Below are 22,798 nucleotides of genomic sequence, written 5' to 3' on the forward strand. Positions count from 1 at the left end.
CCTCAGTCGCCCGATTCATTAACTACCTCATTTAAAGTCAAGAGCAGCTGCATGCCGGCAGTCACAGCACCATATGGCGACCTTCGAAATGAGTCGCTCGCCGTAGTTGATTTGTTTTATCCATGTGAAGTTTTCATTAGTTATGTTTGCCATCATTCAAACTCTTTAATCTGTTCAGCAAATGACTTTCTTCATTTGTGGTGCAAGAAAGGCATCCAGAAAAATTAAGACGTGTTAGCAGTAAAACTGGTAGAAACTTTTATTGGCATACTAACATTTTTTTCTTAAGGAGGAGTTATTTAAAAAGGAAATGTCTATGATTTTCTTACCTTTCTACAAGAGCTATTATGGTGTCTTGCTTAAGGGTTTCAGGGTTTAGGTCTTTTTAATTTACTCAAGCTCTCTAAAGGAGTTTAAATTTTAGGTGCTTGAATTTTGCCTTATTTCCAGTGTGAACTTATTGTATTACTCTACACTTCGCAGGCCTGTGCTTTATTTTTACTTGCGTACATTTATTGGAAAGTTATAGGTTTCTGTGCTAGATAACGTTAAGCATTCACAACACAAGATCGAGTTCAGGGCTGCTGCAAGGGTTTATTTATTTATTCCTTTTTCATAAACAGACTTGTCTTGTCTAAATGACCCCTGTGAATCCCTAACAAGAAAGAAAAAGCAGTTTGATCAATGAGCTAAAGGTGATTCAGGATGTGAACATGTTTCTAGTCTTGCACAAAGAGCCTTCTTTTCTGTAATCTGCCTCATGACACTTTTGCCAGCATCCTAATATTACCACCATATGTATGCTCTATCTATTCGGCAGTGTTTATAGCAGCACAACCATTCACTGAAGTGAAAGGGATCATTGGGCAAAGACCTTCTGCTAAACTCAAATCCCAGCCAAGCTAGTCATAGTCATTGATTGGAGTCATTGGGTCCCAGTATTGAGTCAAGTTTGATAGTGTCATTTCCTGATATGTGTTAACATTTATGACTGTTATCATTAGAGCTGTCATCACCTTCAGAAAGAAATGCAAAAACCATACAGAAAACATCAATACATCAGTACATCCACTGATCCAACGGACAAAAGACACACGTGCACACACCTTCTCAGGCAGTAGATGTGTGCAAAAGGGTAACCGGGCATGCAAATGGTCTATTTGTCCAGCAAGAAAGAGTGTCATCATGGGTTTTAAGGTAAATGTCAAGATGCTAGGAAGCTAATCTTCCCCAGCGGGGGATCGCCAGCTCGGTAACAGCCTGTGGCTCAACAGCCGAATGGAAATCCATCCTCATTTATCCTTGTTAGCACATTGGTAGCATTAGCATGGATCGCCACCCCTGTGTCCAGCCATTACTATTGAACAAATGTTAGCGATGCTAGGTCCCTTCAGAATCATTCTCTCACTTTTGAGTGAGACTTAACTTCTAGCACTTCACTCTGTCCCCGTTAAAAAGGATTATTTGTTCTTTGTTAATCTTTATAAAAACACTTCACAGGTGATTCAAACAAAGGAAGGGAGTTAGTCTTTGATGTAACATCAGCTTCCTCTTCATTCAGGAGACACCAGGGAGCCCACTGGGACCCCAGCAGATTTTAAACACCTCCCTAGATGACCACGAGCGCCGAATCTCCCACTCGCTGTATGGTGGCCTGGAGGGCCTCGATGACAACTTGATGCCCCGGCAAGGCATGCTGCCACGCACGATAGGTGAGTTCCAGCATAACTAATTAATTTTGACCTTTTTTTTTTGTACTCATTCATTGGCAACTGGTTATAAGATTTCCTGCCTTGTTGTAGTTTATGGCCATTTTCAGGTGCAATGCGATTTCCTGTTTCTTCTGCTTAAGGATGTTTATAGGGTCACAACTGCAGTATTTTACAGCAATTACAGCATTTCGTTTTGTGTGTTCTCTAAGCTAGCTTGCCAGGTTTTCTCAGCATGAGCCAGCAGTATCATATGGAAGCGTGTCACGCATGCATTGGTTCTCAAACCTGCAACTCTCCCTGTTTCTAAATAACCTTTTGCTCAAACACGCTCTGAGCTGGTTTGAAAGTGACTGCGTTTGTGTGTGTGTGAGATTAGCAAGCATATTTGTATCTGTGTGTAAGAGCTTTGTGCGCATCTGTGCAGGATTGCATTTGTGTAGCACTTGAGTGATTGATGGATGGGTGGTTATGTTCGTTAATGTCAAAGAAAGGATTCTGTGCACCAGATGGTAAAATCGCAAAGCTCGCCTGTTTTAATTTCAAGAAAGAACAAAATGACCCGACCATCTTCCTACATCTTGTCCTTTGCAGTTGTTTATTTGCTTTGAATTCTTCAATTTCTCTTCTGCTGAATCATTGCAAATGAGCCCAAAGGGGAAAAAAAGACACAGAAAATACTTTTAATGTAAATGAATTAAGTAGAAAAACAGTAAGAAGAGTTGAAGTAACTCTTATCTTGCATTTTAAAAAAGTAGCTCTAGGTAAATCTGTCTCATTAATCAATGCAACTTAATCTGAAAGTGTTTTCCATTTATGCAAATCGGTGGACTCTGACACTGTCAGTATATATAAAAGTGTAAGCTATGAGTGACAGAGAAAGCATTAATAGGTGAAGCTCCTCCATGCTGCTACAGTGGCTGCGTTCATCCATGCTTAACAAACAGCAAGCGCATAATGAGCGTACAGGGTTGGGAGTGAAAGCACGAGGCACATTTACAGCAGTTGTCTGCTTAGCAGTGCTAAACGAGATCGCTGTCACTTTGCCGACCAGACAAACTGATGTCTGAATCTTTTGTGAAGCTCGAGTTTATCCTAATGCTTGATGAAGTTAATACATCAAAATCAGCATAATCTGCAGGGGCCTCCAGAATGTACTGACCAGATCTGGCGTGTTTCAACAGTTGCTGATCTTTAGTTTTGTTGAACGGGAGAAGGCTTTCTAGAGATTGCAAAGAGTCTTTTTCTCTGCCTGAAATGCAAAACAAAAAGCAGTAAAGCTGTCAAGGTTGAACTGGAGCATAGAACAGCTTTCTGCAAACAGTGGGTGGTTAATATGGGACTTTGTTAAACTTTAAAATCGAACCTGGCAGAGGATCTTTTACAGAAAAAAGAAAATAATACGAATAAACAGTTTTGATTTTTCGGGGGTAGCTATTAGATAGATATACAGAAGTTTCCTGCTTCTTGTTAACTAAGCAAATATTTGAGCATGCTTTGGTTGCAGGTCAGTCTATGTCGTGAGCAAAAACAAAAGAGGGGGGTTTTGAACAGATATCTGTTATCCGCAGTTTGGGTATCCTGAATAGGGATGGGTATCGTTTAGGTTTTATCCGATACCGGTGCCAAACCGGTACTTTTGAAACGGTGCCGGTTCTTAAACGGTGCTCAAACCGGTGCTTAAAGAATGGAGAACACAAAATTGGTCCAAAAACCTCTCATATTCACTGGCCCTACACTGGCAGGGCTAGGGGCCAGGACTCTCCTCTTCGGGTTTTTGGGGGATGTTGCGAACTCCGGGTCCAATAACAGGCAACCCACCCGCACTAGATGTGCTCGGTGTGAGGTCTCGCAGCAAGCTATCAAATACGGCGCATTTCTCGGTGTTTCATCGGATTTGAGGTGTTAGCTCCTTTGACAGTATCACAGTATCACCTTAAAGCACTTGTTGCAGGCTGCTGAGTTTGCATATTTTGCTGTGAAGTACAGCCAGACTTTGACCGCTTCGCTTTGGGCATTTTTAATCTGTAGCTCTGCTCAAAAAGAACGTACGTACCTGGACCCGCCTACTATCCTCGGAAACGTAAAATGATTGGCTAGAATCTAAAGTGTATCACAGCTCAGGAAAACAAAGCACCGAAATAAAGCACCGAAATGTGCGCTGCTTTTCGGTCTGGTTACTACCGTTTATGTCAGAACCGGTGCCATCATGGCACCGGATACCGGTACCCATCCCTAATCCTGAAGCCCTGAAAAACTAGCTGTTGCACTTGGACGCCAAGTCAGTGTACTAGCTGATGGGTTCTCAGGTTGTTGCCAGAGTGGCACAGTCGTTGCATTAATATTTAAAGTGTTTTTTTTTCCTCTTTCTTTAAGCAGGAGATTCGATCCAAACAAATGGAAACTAAGCAAACAAAATAATCTTCCAGAATAAAAATCAAAAGTGAAGTTTGGCCTGTTGGTGAGAATGAGATTGTTTGTTATGTGAAATTAAAGGAAGGCTATACTAAGAAAAAAATATAGAAATTGTTATTAATATCTGCTTTTCTACTGTCAGTCTCCCTTAAATATGATTAAATATTGTCCAAAATGTGGCGCTGCATCCAGTCATAACCTTTACAAGCGAGAGATGGATTTTGTGAAACATGATGAGGTCAACTTAAATTAAATAATGTCACCGCAGTGCTGCTGTAGTGTTGCAGCTCATGCCCCATCAGTATTTGTGTCTCCCAACAAACATGCCACGTGCTTTTTTGATCCTCTGTCACGTGTCTTGTTTTTGTAATTTCACTGTGAACTGACTGGGCTGAGCAGGGAATATCTGATATCAAAGCACCGAGAGTGGTCCGTTTGTCCACCAAGATCAGACACCGCACGCTTGAAACCTCCAAGGCTGGCCTACGAGGGTTGCACACTCTATAATTGCTATGTGTCACAGACACGTGACTCTTTTCTCTGCTTATTAAACACTTAATCAACCCAGTGGATTTTTTTCCTTGACTGTTTAAGGAGGCATTTCAGCCTCAATATATCATGTAACGTATTCAGAGTCTTCTTTTTGACACATGGTTTTAAAATCAAGTGGGTTATAAAAGGATTTTTTTTCATGTACTTGAATCACTACAGATAAGCAGTTCGGGCTTTTTAGAACATTGCTCTGTGGTTTTGTGAAGATTGGGAGAGGTAGGGAAAGGATTAAATCCTTATATGAACTCGTGTTTAATTTGCCACTGTGGACTCGGCAAAGAGGATAAAGGTCAGCAATCTCAAACTTTAAGCTGGTAGACTCTGCTTTTCTTAGTATTTTCCTCATGAATTAACATTTTAAAGGTATTTTTTAAGGGAAATGTAATAAATAAATGTCTTTTGTGTTGTCTATAACTATATATTTATAGCTCAAGTGTCTAATCTAGGGCTATCTTAAAAATAAGATTTGATGGGGACCATACCTGATACCTGGATTAATTCAATTCTGTTTTATTTATACAGCGCCAAATCACAACAGCAGTCACCTTAAGGCGCTTTATATGGTAAGGTAAGACCCTACAATAATACATACAGAGAAAGACCCAACAATCATATGACCCCCTATGAGCAAGCGACAGTGGGAAGGAAAAACTCCCTTTTAACAGGAAGAACCCTCCAGCAGAATCAGTTACATTGATAGGACTCAGTTTGAATTTTATTCCTCTTCACGTGAGGTTAGTATGTATATACATCTAATAAACTGTAATAATTATATGATTATTGATCTCAATCCTGTGAAAATCACCCGACAGTAATCTGTAAAGTCTAAACTGCAGTGGTAAATTACCCACCTGCTTAAAGTGAGTCTTGCAAAAATCATTAGCTGAACATTTTTTGTGTCATCTGCATCTTTCTTCTTCTTCTTTCTAGCATGAGAATTATAGAGGCTGTGCTGGCAATTCTAAATAAACATTGGATGGAGGGCTGATAGTCCAGCCAAACCCATCATAAACATCAGAATTTTTCTCCCAAACAATTGATCTGTCATCCCCGTTCTTAAAGCTATTAAAACTTTTTTTTTTTCCCAAACGTTCACTCCACATCTAATTTTTCCCTTTATTTATGGCTACCTATAAAATGACTGTTTTGGCCCCCAGACCAGGTTTGCTGCAGTAAATGTCACGTTTTTGATCATGACTTGACTTTAGAAGGTTGGTTCTATAGAACCCTTCTTGTTTGGATTGGAGCGGTTTCTTTAATGAAAGTTGCGCTGGTGGAATCTAATGTTTGTCTTATAGAAAGATATTTTAGAGCTTTTTGACACCGTATTTGAGTGAAAGAAGACACCTCCAAGAATATGTCCAAACATGGGCGGAAAAACCCAAACTTTGGACATGGCTTCACACCACTACAACATAGGGTAACAATCGTGGCGTCTTTCTGTGTAATTTGGGTCAACCACCACTTTTAAAGTGCACGTCTGGGAGTTGGACGAGTGCTCTGGCCCGTGCTTACGTTTGTACTGATGGACCAGCTGCAGGATTTGCAACTTTGAGTTGTGTAACTCCTGATGATTGCACGAGCTAACTTGTCACCCTTTGTACTTGAGTCAATTCCCTGTGAATTAACATAAATGTGGTGATTCGCCAACATAGGCAGCTGTGTTATGACTAATGTGAATACAGTGGAAGGGTCTGGAAAAGCAGATGCACAGCTATGAGCTGCTCCATTGCTGGTAGTCAGGAGCTGTCGGGAAAAGACTAGAAGCAGGTCCCAGATGGGAACGCATGTGAACACAAAGTAGAGCTTTGCATGCTCAGCAAACCTTCTTAAGATAAATACAATTGTGTGTCTGTGTGTGTGTTTGAGTGCTGGAGGGGTCTTTCACAGTTCCTTGGAATAAGCCTGTTCTTGCGTTGTGAGGGTGCAGCTAAACATAAATCATGCATTAAGCTTTCTTAGAGGAGAACTTGGTTTCGAACATATCAGCTTGAATTTCGGACCGCGTGCACTCTTAGATCGCTTGCTGAAGATGCCAGGGATAAGAGAGCAGCTTAATTATTCCTTCAGGCCAATAGCTTTCAAGGCCCAGCACCCCTGGCAATAACCTCTTTGCTAATTATGCAAATACATTGAGACAAGACAAAATTAAAAGGAGGGAGGGGGGGAATGCTCCGCATGGCTTTCACCTCATGTTATTCCAGTTCCAGTTTCATTCAGAAAGTCTTTTGTACCCCCTCCTTCCCTCTTGCCAGTTCCATGTCCCCCTTTTTTTTGCCTTCAAGTATTCAGTAGTTGTATACAAAAAGCATCTAATAATACTGGAGACTCACCAATGAAATGCTGCCTATTGTTCCACTGCAGCGCCGTCTAAAATTATTACAGCCGTTGGGAACAATAATTTGTGTTTATTGGTTCGATTCTCAGGTGATGTTGGGTGTGCGCTGCGTCCACATGGCACAGCCATTGTCGCTGGCCGACGGCTGCCCTCGGGTGCTGGCACTAAAACAAAGAAGCTTTTTACCCCCTCCTTATACCGAGCAACTGAGTTGACAGATTCATTGGTTTCCTACTCAGTAGCTGCCAGTTGATTGTACTGCAGTGATTCAAACTGTGACATTGATGGGATTCTCAGTGTTGCGCATTGGACTGCTTAGGGAAATGGGATTAAGTGGTTCTGTGAATGCACATGTGTGCGGACGCTTGTGTAAAATGTGTGTGGCTGTGGTCTGAGAGAAAGAAGTGGCCATGCTGTGCTGGAGGACCCGCCCGGACTCCCAGATTCACAGTGAATAACAAACATGCACAGCAGGAGGCGGGGCTGAAAGGAGGGCAAAGACACACACTAAAACCACTAGAACAGTTGTAGTTGTTCAGGGAAGGTTAAGGCCGTGCACTTTGCACACTTCTGCAGATCCAGCACAGCACATTCACACTGAGTGTGAGAGAATTTATGCTTGTACACTAACATCTCTATATATTCCTGGAAATGTGTGCATTTATTTCTTATTTCTGCATTTCTTATTGTCTTTTTTCTCCCACTAGTTTTTTAGTCACTACCAAGCACAAGGAGGCTGTAAATATGAACTATTTCATCATTGGCTTCTGAGCTCTCAATTTTGAAACCAGAACCATATTTAGAAGGTGGAGGGCAAAGTAATCAGTTACTGCTGCTAACCTTGATTTACAAGCAGCTTCACATACATCCCTTACAGATAACTGCTGAAATACTAGAATTTCAATCATCAAAACTGCAGCACAAACATCACTATAAGTCATATTATTTGACAGATAATTCCTTTAAAATAGCACTCTAAATAGGGTTTTGTGTGGCGCAAGCTTTACTGCCTTATTATGTTTCCCAAATGGGATTAAAAAGTACGTTGTGCATCAGTCAGTTCACATAAATAAGATGTCACTTTGAATATTGACCGACAACATTTTAATTGACCTCTACACACAAATTTGCATACCCTAACACACTCAAACCTCCTCATCGCTCCTTTGTTTTCTCCTTTCAGCTCATTTACATCAGGTCATTCACCCATGCTAGCTGGATGAAACAACATGCTGCGGCCCTGCGGTCCCCTCAGTGCCTGGTTAAGAGAAGCAAACAGCAGGCCTGGCTTAGACCGCCTGGTCTCTGACAAACAAACTCCTCCCTAAGCTCAGTACACAAGGCTTTTATGAAGCATTGAAGATACCCTTTTTGATGCCAGTTTCAAAATACAGATTAAAGACAAAGTCATGTGCTGCATATCAATGAGAGTTTTTAAGCTGTGCTTTTCAGAGAAAGGAGACTATTTAATTTTTTTTTCTGCCTCAACACAGAGGCTTTTTTTTATCTTTATTTGTGAGGGCACAGCTTGAATTAATCATAGTGTTTTGACATAGGAACACCATTGTGCCTGCTGCCAGACTCCTCTTGGTATAAGCTGATTAGCCAGAAGCCGTTTCACTCACCGTTTTTAAACTTCAAAATATGTTTTGGGGTTTCAAAAGTTACCCGTGTTTCATTGTGTTTTGTTGTCGCTGGCCAATTAAACTGTGACTGCAGTCTCACGCTTAATACAGTAGTTGTCTTCTGTCGCAAATAAATGAATTCCTGAGGGTTTCTCCAGTCAGTGTGCTCCTTTGTTCAGGTTTCATGATTTTCACCTTGGTGCCAATATAAATCGCGGCTGGTGTTTTCTATGTCGGAATTATTTCAATAAAATAAAATCGCTGATGAGTGTCTTCTCAACTCTCAGGTTCTCCATATTGATAAATCGCTGCAGCACTGACGGATTAGGAAGTGTGGCTCAAATGTTCTCTCTGGAAATAACTCCTGATTTACGCTCAAGCACACTGACGGGGATGCTGTGTGGTTTGTACAGTAGACGGCGGCTGAGTACCAATTCATTCGTTGAGATGTGCACTTGTCGCATACATCTTACTGAACTGTAAGAAGAAGCAAGACTCTAATTGGAGTCGTGTCAATAAAACATATTGTTCTTCATTAGTGAAAGTCATGAGAAATGAAACCAGTCAGAAAGAAGCAGTATAAATGTAAACTAACTGATTTTGTTAGATTGCTTTACTCCGTCACACCGAGCTGTAACTTTGTGTTCTGGCGTGTTGATTCTCCGTCCTTTTCTCTCTTATTATTTACTTGAAAAATGCTGCTGTTGCTCTGAGTCTCAAGGACTAACATAACAACTTGGCTTTAACCTTTTCATTTTTTCTACACGTGTATTTATGTCTTTGTCAGAGTGGAGACATACAAGTCTTCTTTGTGAAGTTGGGAACACAGAAAACTTTGGATCTGAAGGACCAAAACACATAAGCACAGCGATGAAAACATACGAATAATGAAAAGTGTATTTTTGTCCCCTGCAGGAAACTATCAGCTCTCACCGACCGTCAACATGCCGCAGGACGACACCGTGATCATAGAAGATGACCGGCCGCCGCTTCTTCCACCCAACCTTTCCGACCAGTCGTCCTCGAGCTCGCACGATGATGTCGGCTTCGCAGCTGATGTGACTCCACCGTGGACCAAAGAGCTGCCCAATCAGAATCACAGGTAGGCGGAAACTGTTGTTTCTGGTTAGCGTACATATCTGAAAATAATAACGTTTCTTGGAGAAAAACTTCATCTGCGACAGGTTGTTAGTTTTTACGGCTATTTGAGACCTCGCAATCATGCGGTATCAGGCACTAGTTGTTAGCAGCGGGCTCTTTAAGCTCTGTAAACTGTGAGATGGTTCCTGTTCGTTCGATGCTCTGAACACTTGTTCTGGAAGCTGTTCCTTAAAATTTTACATTGTAGCCCAGAGCATCATGTTGCCTCAGTAGCTGGCCTATTCCCACAGTGCACCCCGATGCAATTTGTGTCTGACAAGAGCAACAGAAAACATTATTATTCTAACAGATTGCTGCCATTACTTATTTAATGATTTGCCATTCGAAGGGCTGCACTGTACTGAGACCTTCCTGTCTTATTCAGCATGACGTTTTTCAGAGGAGTAGCTCTTCTGTAGCATCAGACTACACAAGCCAGTCTTTGCTAACCAACACGCTGTCACCTGTGCGGCTCCTTGGACCACTTCTGTTGGACCCAGTTGTCGAGTCTGACCTTTGTCAGAGTCCCTTAAATCCTTATGATTGCTCATCTCCCTGTTGGCTCAACTTCAAGCACTAACTGTTCGCTTGCTGTCTAGTACAGTATATCTCACCCTTTTGTGAGGTGATAATCAGTGTTTTGTCTGTCAGGTGTTGCAGTGTTGTGGATTATCAGTGTGCAGATTGTTTGTATTTTCCAGCTGATTGCTCTTTGATTGTAAGCAGCGTTTCCCGGAGCAGCTACTTTCCTTTCCCCCTACTATCCTCTCAGGCTGATGTCCTTTTCTGCCACAGTGATGATAAGGACATCTTGAGTGTGTCAGTGTGAGAAAGATTAACAGATTTTTTTTTTCTGTCTGTTTTTGTCTGTTAAGTTTTCCTCCCATTCTACTGCTACCTTTATCTCCTCTTTTACTTTCTTCCATCCAGATAACTCCTTGTCTCCTGCTGTCAGCCTTTCTGCCCTCTCAGTTCTGCTGTTTTTATTTTAGTTCTCACCGTCATGCTGTCTTCACCAACCCTGTTTCTCTCATTGCCCCAATCTATATTCCACTAGTTCCAGTTGCTCAGCTCCCATACCTTCTTCTTGATTTTTGCCCCGTCCCTCCCCGATGCCCTTCATGTTCATGTTTGAAGGCCTCAAGTTCAAAGAGGACAGCTTCTTTGAATTTCTTTGAATCCTTCTTAACTTATACCATGTTCAGCTTTCTTCTTCCCACTTTTCTTTCTTTCTTTTCTGCTTGTAGAATGTGTTTACTTTCACTTTACATTCCTTTTATATAAAAAAAAATTATGACAACTATTTCAAAACATTCCTGTTTTTGGAGTAATTGAATCCATTGAAATGCTTTTGAACACATATTTGTGTGTGAGATCAGGTCCAGCTCATCTTAACCTGTCGCTCTCTCCATCCAGCTCTGCGGCTCCAGATGAAAATAATCCAGATGGTGCTTTCCAGAGGGAAGGTTTTGGACGCCAGAGCATGTCAGAGAAGCGCACCAAGCAATTTGGAGACGCCTCTCAACTTGAAATCATCAAGACACGCAAGTCCAAGAGCATGGATTTAGGTAGAGTGTTTAAAAACTTTCTGCTGCTCTCCATCACTCAACTTCGACTTAAGAATTCAAGGATTTTCCAGATGCTACAATAATGCCTTTCATATAGACTAAAGCCGTTTGTACACGCTCCTCTTTCATATTCATATAGTGCTAATACGTTTTAAAACATAGTCAGTGTCTTGCATCAATCATCTTTGACTCAGAATATCCCGATGAAAACTTTTTAATCCCATTCACATTAAAATCCAGGTTATGCTTATAAAGTAATTGTATTTAGACGTCCTAAAGTTTAGAAATAACCAGTTTAATACCCATTGATACATAAAGTAAAAAGCAAATAATCCACAAGGACCTGTTATTGTTAATTCTAAAAGAAAATGTGAACAAATTAATAGTAAAGGCATAAATAACATGAGTGCTATACCCATGCTTTGTTTGTTGGTGAAGAAAAAGTTGCATATGGCTTATGAAACTTTTCGAATTTTGATCAGTTCACTAAACCTAGTTAACTAGTTTAACTGGATTTCATTTAACCTTGAGTGCATATCTTTGCATGCTCCTCGCGTTTCACACATGTACCTCGTATTTAAATGTATTCCACCCCCTTTGCCTCTTGGTTTGAAAACACACTCTGCATCTCTCGCCAAAGTCAAGAACTTCACTGTGTTGATTCACCTTGAAATGGCTTCGAACAGTCGCTGATTGCTTTGGCTGCAACAGTCTCTCTGCTCGCACTCTCTATAATCATATCTAATCTTCCCGACCAGATTGCTGCTGTGTGCCATGTTGATATCACAACAAGTCTGATTGCTATCCTCAAACCCTCTTTTCATTTCCCATCTCCCCCCCCACACCGACCCCACCCCCCTGGTCTCGCATGGCTTCCGATCCTAATTGAGATGAGGCTCGTTCTGATGTTCGCAGCACTACCTGTATGTTGCATGTGGAATGTCGTGAGCACTAACTGAACCCCAAATGTTTGTATCCCTTCTCTCTTTCCCCCCTTCCTTTAACAGTAGCCGACGAGATTAACCTCACACCTCATCCTGAGACCTCCGCAGGTAAGGAACGGGTGCACTGAAAGGTTGATTTAAAAGCCAAAAAACAAGAACATATTCATCATATTTTCATTCTTGAGCTGCATCTCAGAAGTGTGGTACTGAAGGGTACAGGTGATACCGTACTTTTCGGACCATTATAAGGCGCACTGTCGATGAACGGGTCTGTTTTCACACATAAGGCGCATTAAGTTAAACAAAACAGTCAGATAAGTCAAACTTTAATCAACTCATTCTTCTTGCTTCCTCCACTTCCGTACCATTGATTCATAAATGTTGAATTCTCTCGCAGCTGCTCTATTCCCATGTTGTTGCAGTATATTAATGACTAACCTCCTGACTGAAGTTTAGTCCGTTTCAAACATCCTGCCATGGGACTGCATTTTTCCCTAACCATCCGGGACCCTCTTAGCGTTCATCCTCCAGCTTCACTGCATTTATGTTATGCTAACATAGCTGTGTTGCTAGCGATCACGTAGCACATCATTGTATACCAGCTAGTCCAACTTCAGTAACCCTACAAATCATCATCATCATCATCATTTATTTATATAGCACTTTAAAAACACACCTGGTAGACCAAAGTGCTGTACAATACAAATATAAATATAGTAATAAGATAGCAGAAACCAGACATGCAATAAAATTAATAAAAAATGTCAGTTACCCACAGAGTTAAAAGCCAGGGAGTAAAAATAGGTTTTTAATAAGGACTTAAAAACTGGCATTGATGTAGCCTGTCTAATATGGAGAGGAAGGTCTCCTCTAAGTTTCAGCCGTGACTTTGGGACCAAAAGCAACAACTGCTCAGCTGACCGAAGGGAATGAGTGGGGACGTGGGGCTTCAACAAGTCAGACAAATAAACAGTTGCCAGACCATTTAGAGATTTAAAAACCAATAAAAGGACTTTAAAACAGATCCTAAATTCAATTGGAAGCCAGTGTAGAGAGGCCAAAATCAGAGTGATGTGATCAAATTTCCTTCTGCCAGTTAAAAATTGTGCCACAGCATTTTGCACTAGTTGCAAGCATGACAAAGTGCCCTCTCCAACCCCTATTAAAAGAGAATTGCAATAATCTAAACGTGAAGTAATAAAGGCATGAATAACACTTTCCAAGTCACAATTGGAAAGAAAGGGCTTAACCTTCGTTAAACGTCTGAGCTGATAGAGTGCTGATTTTACCACCCCGTTTACGTGGTCATCAAAGGTAAGTGCAGAATCAGTTTTTACTCCGAGATTTGTGATCGAACTCTTAAGTTGGGAAGTCAAAGCTGCAAGATCAACATCTTGAGTGTGAGAAAAACAATTTGGGCCAAATAAAATCGCTTCTGTCTTCCGATCATTAAAATTTAAAATTTTTTGCCATCCATGCTTTAACATCACTAAGGCAGTCAAGCAGAGGTCGACATGGGAGACTATCAGAATGACTAAAAGGTAAATAAAGCTGGCAGTCATCTGCATATAGATGGAATGACACTTTATGTTTTCCGGAAATCGCGCCAAGAGGCAAAAGGTACAGTGAAAACAATAATGGCCCAAGAATAGATCCCTGTGGCACACCCCAAAGCAGAGGGGCCACAGAGGATGAAGCCAACCCCAACTTAACACAAAAGGTCCTATTTAAGAGATAGGACTTTAACCACAAAAGTGCTGAACCAGAAATTCCCACACGGTGCTGTAAGCGGGAGATCAGCAAATCGTGATCCACTGTGTCAAATGCAGTGGTCATGTCCAACAAGACCAGCACTGCATATTTACCACGGTCTGTTGCTAGGATGTCATTCATAACTTTTACGAGGGCTGTCTTCGTACTGAGAAATGGCTTAAAGCCGGACTGAAAGATAAACAAGACTGAGTATAAACAATCCTTTCCAGAATCTTACAAAGAAAGGGAAGGTTAGAGGTGGGTCTAAAATTTGACATGACTGAACTGTCTAAGCCTGGTTTCTTAAGTAAAGGATGTATGACTGCGTGCTTAAATTCCCTAGGTACTTGACCAGACAAAAGACTAGTATTAATAATGTTCAGAATGTGTGGTCCGATGGTAGGAAATACCTTTTTAAGAAAACGGGGAGGAACAACGTCATTTGGAGAGCCACACGGTTTAGCATTCACTGCTGTTTAGTTTTCTGTCTTCATTTCTGTTTGAAGTGATAGCAGCGCTGTACGTTTTAATTTTTTCAGAAATCTCTGTCAGAACATGCTATATCATGCTTAGGTAACTTCCCGCTAACTTCTAACTCTGTTAAATTTAATAAATTCTGTTTTCATGGATGCCTGGATGTAAAACTTAATTGTTACATCTGGTAAAGCAGCAACGCTGATCATTTTATATAAGATGAAAGAATTTACCCAGTTTTTAAATCTCAGTGATGCCGCAGTGTTCGTTTGACTTTGGGACCTGAAGCAGACTGAGTTTTGGACCCAGATTACTCCGAGTCCGCGAGGCTCCTGACTACAGTAGCTGTAAGGCGGTGCAGCTACATAGTTTACCAAAGTCGTACTAAAACATTTTTTGACAGATGTTTGAGCGCCGTGTACCACATAAAATCTGTTGGAGGTCTGTAAACACAACCAGAATCCATACATAAGGCGCACCGGATTATAAAGCGCACTGTTGATTTTTGAGAAAATTAAAGGATTTTAACCCTGGAGAACCCATGTGGTCGGCTCTGACCCCATGGGTTCTCCAGGGTTAAGTGCACCTCATAGTGCGGAAAATACGGTATTTGCTTTATACGTCATATGAGGCAGTTGTGTTTAATCTTATAAATGTCCTCAAGATGGGTTTTTAGATATAAGTTACTCACATAGTAATGTGTGTTTTCTGGGGAATAGGCTTTCCAAAACTGGAAGAAAAAAGAACTGTCTTCGTTTGTTATAACAAAAGTTCAAGTTAATGTCCTCCAGCAACAAAGAAGTTTACTCAACTCTGTTAGAAACCAGCTTAGGCCCCACTGATCCTGCATATCATCTTCCCCTTGACTCTTTCCTTTATAAAACAGACCACAGATTAGTTTAGCAACACATTATTCAACCTTCTTGGAAACGCTTTAACTGCAGATTAGAGGTGGTTTTATAACTACACCCTTTTTCTTTCTTTTTTTTTTTTGTACCAGAGAGATCGATTCATAACAGGTACAAGGCAGGAATCGCACAGGAGCTACAATGACAGCCATTAAATTAAACATTGATCTACAAACAGATTCTGCAGCTTGCTTGCAGGGTTCGTTTTTAAAGTTTACCCACTGCTCGAGTCTTTATGCATTTGTGTAGTGTTCCCCGTGTTTAGTGTTTGGCTCGATCGCTGGCAAGACAAATTTGTCAGTTTGCAAAGTGAAGACTCGTAGCCCTCGCTGCACTTTAAGGTCACTGCTGAACACGGTTGTGAAAGCAGTTGGGTGACTGCAGATTAGATTTTCTCCAGTTTTGCCTCAAATGCCGCTGTTGCGCTAATTATTTTGTGAGCGTGTGGCAGTAGAGGGAGTAGAGAGAAAGCGCTCTGTCCTTGGTTAAGGCAGTGAGCTGACAGCGAGTCATCAGTCACTGTCAAGTCTTGTGTATTTTCGCTGTCGCTTCAACTGAATAAAAGGGTCTGCCTCTGAAATTGGTGACATGGACGGAAGGAAGATGTGCGGAGCAGGAGCGAGAGGGATGAGACTTTAGACTTTGAGAAATGAGATGTTTTGGGGCAGCTCACAGCAGGTGTGAAAAACAAATAAAAATGCGGATTGATGCCGAGGCCACCATTGTCATTCTTTTATGCAACCTCTTGTTTTTTTTAACAGCATGTGGATAACAGTGATTTTGTTCCCAACTTTTAATCATGTTGTGATGGCCTGAGTCAGCGAGGATGGGAGTGCTGCATATTTTATAAGCTGTGTTTGCCAAATGGTGGCAACAGATGAGTCAACTGTACTTGTTGCATAATCTGATAACAGCCAGAAAAGTAACAACTTGGCGTGACATCTTAAAATCCATCAAGCTCTCATGCCTAAAATGACAAAATACATTATTCTTAATAGTTTAATAACAGGTTTCTTTAAGTCGCACATATAACTGTTTGATTATGGTTGGGGGAAACATCAAAGTCAAGCTAAAACACTGGTTGATTGAAGCAGGAGGGCTTTAATGTCAGAGTTAGATGCTTTGTACGCACAACTGTCTGTCTCCGCTTCCTAAATGACAACCAATGCAGCAGAGACCACAAACAGTCAAGACACAAGCTGTTTTAAGCATAGAGAAGGATGGTCCAGACTAGGGCTGCCACAATTAGTCGACTAGTCACGATTACGTCGACTATCAAAATCGTCGACGACTGATTTAATAGTCGACGCGTCGTTTGAAGCTTTGTAAAATCCCAAAAGACACAGGAATAAGTAGTAGTATTTAAGAGTGTAATAACGGACTGAAACAGAAGATGGCAGCACAGCATGTACAAGGATGCCAGCTGCCGTTAAACCCCGAAGAAGAAGTAGCTCTGTCCCAGAATTCATAGCGCAGCCCAGCTCAGTTTCCAACAATGGTGGCAGCTAGTTAGTTTTAATATTACTCTTATTATTCTTTCTGGGTCACAAAATAAACATTTAACGTGTTTTCAGGCGAGAATGTAGCTGTGTAAACTGTGTAAATATCTGCTCAGTTTATCAAGACACCACATATTTTCAAAAGCGCTCCGACGTTTTCTGAGACGTCTGTTACCCACTAGCTCGATAGCATGCCGGGGTTCAAGCCTCACTAGAGCCCGTGAGAACACCGGACTCCCGCAAATCGTTTTCAAACCCACTGCCGTCTTTCGCTACTCAGGTTAAACATGATATACAAGTCACTTAATGTCTTAAAAATGTTATTGTTTGCCTTTTTTAAGTATTTTATTTGTTCCTGAGTAAATCGGCTGAGTTTATTAAACTTCACCGAAACAATCTGCACATTTCATTAAAATTTAATCAACTATCATCTTGTCTTTATTTTTAGTTAGCACATACCTTAAACACTTCAAGCCGTAAGCTAGTGATAGTTATATAAGAGCAGATGCTGCTGGTGCAATAAGATCTCTGTTTTACATACAATAGATCTGATTAGTCAACTAATCGCAAAAAAAATCGGTGACTAGTCGACTATCAAAATAATCGTTTGTGGCAACCCTGCTCCAGAGTTCAGATGACTTCAGAAGAATGCTAGTAGTGACCGATAGTATCCATTCTTCTAAAATTCCCTTGGATCTGAAAACAGTTTACCATGAAACTGGTTGTGTGGTTACAGTTTAATTACCGTTGGCTTATCTTTTTCCTTTTCACTGAAATTTTGAGATTCTAATTTCGAAGACTAAATGTGCTGAAATTCTTACAATCTAATTGATATTTGGTGTGAAATTCATGAAAAATAAAGTGTTTTTAAAGGCTGGAATCAGATTCCCTTTCCATTCCCTGATTGGTTTGACTAATAGATTCCACCCTGTTTTTTTCTTTAAGTGCTCAGTGTTTATTTTTAGCTTGTTGGCCTCTGGTGTCACTTTACCGACTTTTTTTTTCCCAATATTTGAACTCTCCACTAAGTACAAGCGATCCATGGTCCATTTAGCAAAGTCAAAACACGACCATCCTGCTGAAACCAAAGACTCTGACAGCTCCGAGACGGGATACAGCGGCCCTCCTCTCCTAAGCTGTGATTGACTGAGATGTTTGTTGGCACAGGCCACTGCCACATGTTGGACAAGGACACTCCATTGACGGAGGACAATACTGGACTGTTGGCAGTCTCTGAAACTGCATCCAGATTTCTTGCAGGTCTAAATCTGTGAGAAAGTGACCCCTGCGTAATCCTTGCAAAGTTCACACTAAAAGCTCATTTATATGAATTTTGGGAGGTAGGAAATGTTTCCCAGAGTGAACTATGGGCTATTTTTGAAACATGAGTCAGTGTTTTTGTTGGGGAGTGGGCCTAAACTGTTGTCTCAATATCATAACACTGACGAAAAAAACTCTTGCAAAAGAAAAGGCTGGTAGCTAAAAACCTGACATGACTGCTGCCTCAATCTACCATTATGCCACCAACTGGGCTCGTGTGGCAATGTAATTACAACAGTATAAATGGAAATATAACGATTATCTTAATCTCACTGGTTGCCAGCATGTGAGCAGTCCTCTGTATGACCTGTATGCTTTCAGAGTTGCTGACTGAATAAGACGAAATGTCCTCACCAAGTTACTTAAAAGTCAAGTCTTATATAAAGCAAAAGTTTTTTTTTCATATTTGTGACTAAATGCCATTTGTCAGATCTCCAACTCAGTATAAACTATTCTTTCTTTTTTTGAAGACTGCCGCTGAAGTGTGACTTTTGTGAATGGCACTGGGCAAAGCCTTTAAATAATGTGGCTGCACAGCGTGAAAAGCCTATCAGGCCGGCTCTCAGTAAGACGTTAAGGGAACAGGACAGGCTGATGAGAATGAATGGGAGGCTGCTAACCCACAAGCTTGTTCATTCTGCATGTATTCAATTTTCTAGCTCTGTTCCCCCTCTCTCTCTCTCTCTCTCGCTCACTCTGTCTACAGTTTTTTATTTTTTTATTTTTATTTTTTTTGGGTCAGTCTCAATGTGAGTAAGCTGCCTGGCAAATATTTTTTGCTTGTTTCCAGACTTGGCGTTTGTGAATATACGACAGCGCTGGCAGGTCAATTTTAATAAATTACAATACATTTTGCCCAAATTGATTTTGTTTAAAGAATGCCAGCAACATTCTGCCTATAAATAACAATCGAATTCACAAAAGAAATCTTTGCAGAAGCTTAATGTGACTAAAATAGGTTGAAAGTAATCTCATTCATATATTTGAATGTTTGAAAGAAGGCCCGGTCATATGTTAAAATGTACAGATTCAGTGCTCTGCTTACTGTTACATGTTGACTCGTCTCGCTGCTCTATTTTCGTCATGTCTTTGGCTTTTATTTGTATGCCACTTCAAACTTTGTGCTATTCTTTTGTAGCCTATCGTTTTCATTCAGCCTCCCGTGCCGTGACAGCTCATGCTATTCTGTTAGGATTTGTGTATTTTGCAGCCTCCTCATACACTCTGAAGTGACACCACCCAGGAGATTAGGGACTATTTCATTTACCTCCCAACCTCGTCACCTTATCTGTTTTCCACATTTATTATTCACCGTACATGTTCTGAGCCTGTGAAAGGTGCCATATGGGAGCAAAAATTATACCCGCACCACTGTCTGAATAGGCTTAGTTTAATTAAACTGTCATGTTTCTCCAATTTTGCTGATGGTTATTTTCATTTAGAGCCACATCTCGTAATGAAATTTGCACTCGGTCAGTGGCGTTGTCGCACGTGCACACAGGAGAACCTGCGCACACAATCGATAAGCCTCCCGTCTTAGTGAAACGAGCATGCCAGGTTTGATTACGGCGCATTGTTGTTAGAGGTTATTGCTTATTGTCCCTTAGGAGACCGCTCATCTTCAGGTAAACCAGGTGTTTTAGTAACGCTTCAGTAAAGTAGTAGTTGGACTAATGAATTATTAACCAATTATTACCAAAAGATCAAGAGCTATACTAAAATGTTCATGTTTTATGATGTTTTTATGACAATATGACATCAGCCTATTATACTGTCAGGGTGTCATAGTTAAAACACTGTTATACAGCTACAGCTCACATGACTACAAACTGTTTTTTGTTTTTTCCTTGGAGTAAGCCCGTCTTTTGTTGGCGTTAACAAGAAATTAAGCCTTTAATCACACATTGTGGAAAAAGAGACTTAACAGTGGACACGTAGCATCAGCTGTCTGTGTATGGTGTTCCTGCGGCCTCTGCATTTCCTCGTCATCATCATACACACACGTGTGTGCGCTGAGGATGCTGCTGTAGATGCGTTCACCTTGAGGGAATGGAGAAGCTGGCTGGAACAAATCCCAGACTGCAAAAACTAAATAAATAAATAACTCACGTACGATACACAACAGTACTGCGGCTGCATAAAATCAAAGCGGACACACTGGGGAAGAGTCTGAGGTCATAGTTGGACAGCTTTAGTGTGCTGCTGTTGTTAAACATGTGTGACGTTGCTGAGTCAGTGTTCACGGTGGGAAAACGAACACGCCCATCCTCTACGTCCATCCTCTGAAGTCATCCTCTCACATAACTCTCCTGTTTTTGTTTCATGTCCTTAGCATCGTCATTCGCCATCCGTCGTCCTTCAGCGTATTTTAAACACAGTTGTCTACTCTTTAAATTTTCCACAGCAACTCTGTTACCTTATCTTCTAAGAAAGATTGCCTGGTCAGCAGGATCAGAGGAAACAAGGCATCATTAGTGACAAAATCCATTCATGATTGAAGCAAAACAGGACTCATGACTCCTACGTCTAACATAAAAGACATGATGTGGTTGCACATTAGAACAAAAACCAGCGGCTCACACTCAGCCCTTGTTTGTTAGTTTGAAATCAGTGCTCAAGTTTCCAACAGTTCTGATTACTGTGACCATGCAGTCAAAGTTAATTATAGCATCAGCTCTGTGTAGCCACAGTAGCTGCTTAATGTACCACCTCTAATTCCATATTGTTGCAGGGACATTGCCATCAAAAGTAATCCTCTGGGTCATCAGTTCCTCTGATGGCAGGAGTCCACGAACAGTCTTGCGATCACTCCTAAAGCGATAACGTAGCGAGCTGTTTTTCGCTCATGGCTAAAATGTTTTTAGATAGTGGGAGACTGTGAGTCAGCTGCTTGTTGTTTTGAAAGTGTCAAAAAAGCTGCTATGCAGGCATTATACAGATGTGGTACACATGGATAAGTAAAGGGTGATGAGAGCTACACTACAAACAGGGCAACATCTTAACAATAGAGGTGACGTTGGTTTTTAAAAAACATTTTTACCTGTTGTAATAATACAGCTGGCTCCTGAAGAAAAGTTTGTTTTCATTTGTATAAGATGTGTTGCCTGTATGCCTGTATGCAAGGTATGCTTGTATCCTCATATGTCAGCATAGAGATCCATTCTAGTGTATAGTACAATAAACGATACTATAAAGCATTAATGGGGTCGCTTGAAGGCCTCTGCTGTGAATGGAGAGGTCTTGGTCAGAGTTGTTTGTTCATGTCATTCACTCCGTACCGCTATATCCCCCGTCAGGTTCTTCCACAAAGGACGTGGGGCCATCGCTGGGCCTAAAGAAGTCCAGCTCGCTCGAGAGTCTCCAGACAGCAGTAGCAGAGGTAACTCTGAACGGGGACGTCCCCTTCCACAGGCCTCGCCCTCGTATCATCAGGGGGCGGGGCTGTAACGAAAGCTTCAGAGCAGCCATCGACAAATCCTACGACCGACCGGCCGCCACGGAAGAGGACGACGAGGGCATGGAGACATGTAAGGCATCAAATGGTCCATCTTAATGTGACCGTCTTTTCGCAGCATCACAGGTTTGATTCCCACAGTGACCACGGCATCCCCCTAACCGGGCGGTTCCTTCGCCTGCACTGTGTCATGTGAAACGTTATGTGGCATTGCATTGGGTTACTGAAATGATGCCGACTCGCACGAACAGCAGTGATGATTCCCAGCAGGGATCATTATTGAAACGGATGAAGTGTCAGTACCTAAAATTTTGAGGTGGCTTTCATGCTTGTGCATGGGAGTGACGGCATTCTGACTAATGCTCAATATCTGGCAGCTGATATTATCACTGCTTGTGGCTATGGCATATGGGTGAGTCAGGATGTAACCTGCACTGTATCAGATATCACAGGGTCACAGTGTCACTAAGGGGCAGCTTATGTGGAGTCGACAGAGGAGCTTCCATCTTTTGGGAAATCTGTTCAAATTTTATATAAAAAAAACAGCTTTTAATTTATAGTAAAAGTCAAAATGTCTCAAAACGTCTCAAGCATACATTACTTTTTGAGCAGTGTTAAGTCAATTTAGGTAAAGATTACACAGGGTAACCTGATAAACAATCCTCCTTCTTTGCTTTAGTCTTTTTATTCTGTGTAATCATGAATTAAACATTCCAAATATAAGAACTGAGAATGAGACAGCAGTGTAGCTACTGTATCTTTAATCTGATGTGCTGATTGTCCAATGACTCATTAACGATTCAATAACCGCAGTATTACAAAAGTATGAAGATTATGTAATTTAGGTAGCGTACCACACCATAGTGTCATAAAACTCTACAAATGTGTCGCCGTTCACCATAAATCCGTGTCTAATAGTCTCTAATGGGTTCTGTCTCGTTTTAGAGCAGAGCTCTTTAAGCACTTGTAATATGTATTTAAATTGTATTAGTCTCTTGGTGCTTAGGAGACATAATTGCGCGTTTATGACTTATAGATTTTCATTTATTAAGGTTATTGATTTTCACATGTGCTACAGTCCATCGTAAAACTTACCTGTT

At 41.1% G+C, this 22,798-nt stretch overlaps 1 protein-coding gene across 15 annotated transcripts in view; it reads left to right on the plus strand.

Annotated features, from left to right (window-relative positions):
- Nucleotides 1–22,798, plus strand: part of pard3ab (par-3 family cell polarity regulator alpha, b) — a 373,665-nt gene that overhangs the window by 186,114 nt on the left and 164,753 nt on the right. For 13 of the 15 annotated variants that reach the window (XR_014870592.1, XM_085140456.1, XM_085140460.1 and 10 more), the window contains 5 exons: nucleotides 1,562–1,712; nucleotides 9,555–9,741; nucleotides 11,196–11,347; nucleotides 12,355–12,399; nucleotides 21,541–21,771. Coding sequence is in view for 14 of the 15 variants with exons in the window: in XM_085140456.1 (XP_084996582.1) it covers nucleotides 1,562–1,712; nucleotides 9,555–9,741; nucleotides 11,196–11,347; nucleotides 12,355–12,399; nucleotides 21,541–21,771 (766 nt within the window). In the remaining variant the exon portion in view is untranslated. The remainder of the gene's footprint in view (nucleotides 1–1,561; nucleotides 1,713–9,554; nucleotides 9,742–11,195; nucleotides 11,348–12,354; nucleotides 12,400–21,540; nucleotides 21,772–22,798) is intronic. The other 2 variants (XM_085140452.1, XM_085140464.1) reach the window with 1 other exon arrangement.

The sequence above is a fragment of the Neolamprologus multifasciatus genome, chromosome 18 (genome assembly GCF_963576455.1).
Source record: "Neolamprologus multifasciatus chromosome 18, fNeoMul1.2, whole genome shotgun sequence".
Taxonomy (NCBI): domain Eukaryota; kingdom Metazoa; phylum Chordata; class Actinopteri; order Cichliformes; family Cichlidae; genus Neolamprologus; species Neolamprologus multifasciatus.